The sequence below is a fragment of the Phaseolus vulgaris genome, unplaced genomic scaffold (genome assembly GCF_000499845.2).
Source record: "Phaseolus vulgaris cultivar G19833 unplaced genomic scaffold, P. vulgaris v2.0 scaffold_1037, whole genome shotgun sequence".
NCBI lineage: Eukaryota > Viridiplantae > Streptophyta > Magnoliopsida > Fabales > Fabaceae > Phaseolus > Phaseolus vulgaris.
In genome coordinates, this window is record NW_027174388.1 from 1,246 (window position 1) to 6,143 (window position 4,898).

The window sequence follows — 4,898 nt, forward strand, 5'->3', positions numbered from 1 at the left end:
AAATCGCTGCCAGATTACCGTATTTTTTTGGCAGGAATGTACACTTTTTTTATTTTATTTATCATTTTTTTTGTACTTCATATTTTTGAATGATTCTTTTTTCTATTCTTTTCTAACACTTTGAATATCTCAAATCCAGAATTTCAGAATTTTAAAGTACGTAAATCAATTGCAATAAGGAAAAACAGTAAGCACTTTTTTCAGAAACAGAGGAATCCTAATAGGAATAAAAAACAGAATGATGAACTAGCAAAGACATAATAGAAAATGATGTATTGGAACTTGTATAGGTCTAGAATACAAGTATGAACTCAATTCTAAAAAGAAAATGCACAAAGGATCAATATCAATTCAGAAAATTATATGACACCAAAGCAAGAAACAATCAAAACAATAAAAGTACTACTAGAAGTAATGACATATATGGAATAACATGACTAAGACAAAACATGACATGATTCAAAAATTAAAAGACACATCACAAACTTAAACAACAAGTGAAAGGAAGCTTAAGGTAAACTCTAGGAAGGATAATGCCATTCCAAAAGAGCAACCATACTCATAAGAAGAATGAGTGCTATAAACCTTTTCACAAACACTTGGTGTAAAAGAAAAAACAGCAAGAATACTCAATTAAAATTCTAAAACAGAAACTTAAATTGCAAGAAATTAAAGAACTCTTGAAATAAAGTGCACACAACTCAACAATTAAACAAGAAGAACCTAAGACTCATGATACCACATGATGTGATTCCAATAGCCACATAGAACAAGATTCTTGACATTCTTAGGAATCACCTTGAGCTGGAAAATATAGAGGCACTTTTCTTAGAGTTGGATCATTGTTCTAAGACAAGAACTCACCAAAAACTAGTACCAAATCCCAAACTCATTTGGATGAACCAAATATTGTCAAATTGAATCAACAAAGAGAATGAAAGCTGGAATGACCGAACAGAATTAAGCAACTAATCATATGAACCGAACAGAATTAAGAACAAAACAGATCATAGTGCTGGAAAATAGAAAAACCGAAACTGAAAAACTCAAGAACACAAAGCAACATGAACAATTGAAGAAGAAGAAAGGAAGGAGAAGAGAATGCTCATGAAGATGGAGGATGGATGATCTCGCCACTAGAAGTGTGGAATGCTCCTAGATGAGAGTGATGCCGCCACTTGAGGACTCCATTGATCCATCAAGATAAGACTAGGGAAGAAGGCTCCAAAAGCTCTCCAAAGGTCACTCAAAATTTGAGTAGAGTTTTCTTAGATTAATTCCAATCTGAATTTTACAAAGAGAGGACCTCTATTTATAGCCTAAGGTGCTGAAAATGAAAGCTCAAACAATTCAAAATTCCCTCCCAAATCATTCTAGAACCGACGCCTATTCTATGCATGAGGAAGGTGTGACCCTTTCCTTCACTTTGGCACCTCCTATTCCACTTCTACACCTATCTACTAATACACCCCCCCAAAGCTCCTAACTAAAGCCTACAAGATGTTAAAACAAAAGAGGTTTCTAATGTTTCCCTCTAAGCACCTTCAACTAAAGAAATTACAAAAAGAGAAAATAAATGTCCTCTAGCTCCCAAAGCTTTGAACATGCTTCTTGTAATCCTTTGAGGTGGACTTTGACCTCCATGGGCGTCTTCTATTTGTGCCTCCACCTCGTCTTGATCTTGTTGATTGGCCTCCATGTCCTTTTGAGCTTGATCTCCATCAGGCCTTATTCAGATCTGTGAAGTCAACACACATCCGCCATTTCCCACTGCTCTTCTTGACCTGAACGACGTTGGCGAGCCATTCTGGATATTGGATCTCCCTGATGTGGCTTGCTGCAAGGAGTTTCTGCGTTTCGTCCTTGATCGCCTGTCTCTTTTCCTCGTTGAACTTTCTCCTTCTCTGGCGGATTGGCCTGACTTGGGGATCCATTACTAAACGATGGCACAAGAAATCGGGGTCAATCCCCGGCATGTCTGAAGCAGACCATGCAAATGCATCCAGATGTCTACTTATCACCTTGGCGATTTGGTCTTGTGTCTCGCTGTCTAAGGTTTTCCCCAGTTTAAACGTCTTGTCGTTGATCTTCTTCTCAAGCCAATCCTCCACCGGTTGAGGCCTCTTTTCGCTGGCGATCAGCGCCCTCGCAATACCTGACTCCCTGGCGGTCTCCGGGCAGTTTCTCTCTTCCTCCACCTGAGCGGCGCTCTCGGACCTCGCCTCGATATCGTCCATTGGCACATCGCCCTCGACGGCCACCTCCAACGCCATATCCACAACTCGCCGGTTTTCCTGCTCAGGCTCCACACCAGGGGGCGGCGTTGTGGTTACGTGGCATACAGATCTCTTGTTCTTGAGGCTGTTTTCATAGCACTTCTTTGCCTCTTTTTGGTCAGAACAGATGGTGATGATCATCCCTTCCATTGATGGTAGCTTGACCTTCATGTGCCTAGTTGAAGGCACAGCTCTTGTCCTGTTGAGTGTTCGCCTTCCCAATAGGATGTTGTATGGCGACGGAGCGTTCACGACAAGATATCTGATCTTCTCTGTGCGCGAGGCCAAGCCATCTGTGAACGTCGTCCTTAACTCAATATATCCCCTGACCTCCACTTGATCACCGGCAAAACCGTACAAGCAGCCCCCATATGGCCTCAGCTGGTCAGGGGATAATTGTAACTTTTCAAAAGTCGCCCAAACCATCACATCTGCCGAGCTTCCTTGGTCGACCAGCACCCGATGGACAGTCCTTCCCGCCTAACAAGCGAGATCACAATAGGGTCATTGTCATGAGGCACAACATCCCTAAGGTCTCCTTTGGTGAACGTGATGTCCACGTCGGGCGAGTGATCCTCAAAAACTTCCACTGACATCACAGACCTTGCGTACTTCTTGCGTTGCGATGCGGTACATCCACCACCCGAGAATCCACCAGCTATGGTGTGGATCTCGCCGTGAATGGGTACCTCGTGTTGCTGTCCCTCATTGTCCGCCGGTTGGGAACCTGATGATTGGCCCGCTTGCTTCTCCAGCAAGTAATCTTTCAAGAACCCACATTTGACCAACTCGGCGAGTTGGTATCCCAAAGCCAAACACGAGTTGATAGAGTGGCCAAAGCTCTTGTGGAACTCACACCACGCGTCTGGTTTTGGTCCCAACACCTTTTCCGTCGTCTTCTCAGGCACTTTGAGCCGGGCAGCAATGTTCGGGATGGCGATCAGATCAGCCAACCCCATCACGAACTCATACCTTGGCGGGCGATTAGTCTCTCTGGGCCGCCCCGACCCCTTCCCCTTACTCTTCTTTGGGTCATAAGGATGACGCATCCTTTGATCCCTCTTCCCCGCCGCCGCCTCCATCACCCTCTGCGGCTGGACCCTCGTCTGAGCGCGTGGCTTAGCTGGGGCCACATTTCCCCTTTTCTCGGAGACTTCGCTCTCAGCGGCGATGTGAGCCACGACACGTCGCTGAATTTCAGCGAACGTGGCGGGGTGACTCCTGATAAGTGACTCACTAAAAGGCCCAGGCAACACGCCCTTTTTGAAGGCATGTACAAATATTTCTTCATCTTTACCTGGCAAACAGACTATCTGAGCTCCGAATCTGTTCAAGAAATCCTTCAGGGACTCCCCTTGGTACTGCCTCACGTCGAACAGGTCGTAAGACACTAGCGGCGGTGCCTTGTTTACTATATACTGCTCAACAAACATCTTGGAAAACTGCTGAAACGTGGTAATGTGGCCAGTAGGTAAACTGACGAACCAGTCCAGCGTTGTTCCACTGAGAGTGCTCATGAATACCTTGCAGTAGATTGCGTCTGACCCCCCTGAGAGCATCATTTGAGTGTGAAACGCCGTGAGATGAGCCTCAGGGTCCTCCATCCCGGTGAAATATGCTTTCACCGCCACCGTATTCGCAGGGACCACCGTGTCCATGATCTCCTGAGAAAATGGCATGGGAAAGCTACACGGTGGGGACGGGGGTGTAGATCTGTCCCCAATCGCGCGCTCCTCCCGTCCCTGAAGAGCCTTACGCAGCTCTTCGTTGATCCTGTTGAGCTCTTCATTCCTAGCTTGTGAGGCCACCACGCCTCGTGCATTCTTTCTTGCTCAGAACGCGATGCAGCTATGTTCTCCTGCAATGTCCTCATCATCTCCATCACTTGCGTCATAGACACAGCGTCCTCTTCGGTTGACGGCACGACTAAACTGGACCGCGTTGTCCTCATCCTTTCTCAGCAAACTCAGCAACTCAAAGAAACTTCAAACGACTGGCAGAAACTTCGAAAACCGACTGCGACAGCAAGCAGTCGAACAAAAAACGCCAAAACTTCAACAAATTCGAACTGTGGTTGGGAATGACCTTTTATACGGCCCCACGGTGGGCGCTAGATGATCCTGCCGGTTGACCTAGCGCAAGAGCGTTGCCTCGTCACGATCTTCCTCACCAGCTTGACACCACGTGCCCTTCAAGTCCACTCCACAGATAGCCTCTCTGAGAACCTGAAAACACAAGATGGCGCCTCTGCGGCCGGTGGCGCTCCGACGCTCAAGTCAGTGACAAGAACACCCAAAAACTGAGAGAAAACTATACTCTGTAGAACCGTACTAAAGTGCACTCAACCCAAAACAATGAGCCGCAATGAAAACCTACCTCTGCAAATTCTGTTAAGTTTACCTTTATAGCTAGGTTTTTTCTCTCTCCAGGCAGTTACACTTTGGACACGTGGCTCGCATCCAACCCTGCATGTGCATCTGGGCTGGGGTTGTAGGTAGTACCCAGCCCTACACGTGTCATCATCTGAGCTAGGATAACTCGAGCGTCATTTCTCTATTGCATCCAACCCTACACGTGTCATCATCTGGGTTGGAGTAACAGGTAGCATCCAACACTAACACG

At 46.1% G+C, this 4,898-nt stretch overlaps 1 protein-coding gene across 1 annotated transcript; it reads right to left on the minus strand.

Moving 5' to 3' along the window:
- Positions 1-2,155: 2,155 nt before the first annotated feature.
- On the minus strand, positions 2,156-3,934 carry LOC137817735 (uncharacterized; the record flags this gene model as incomplete). The annotated part of the gene is made up of 3 exons (XM_068620962.1): positions 3,696-3,934; positions 2,861-3,602; positions 2,156-2,756 (listed from the first exon to the last, which is right to left on the minus strand). Coding segments are annotated over exons 1-3 (1,582 nt in total), but the record flags the coding sequence as incomplete, so codon positions are not given.
- Between the last annotated feature and the right edge of the window lie 964 nt (positions 3,935-4,898).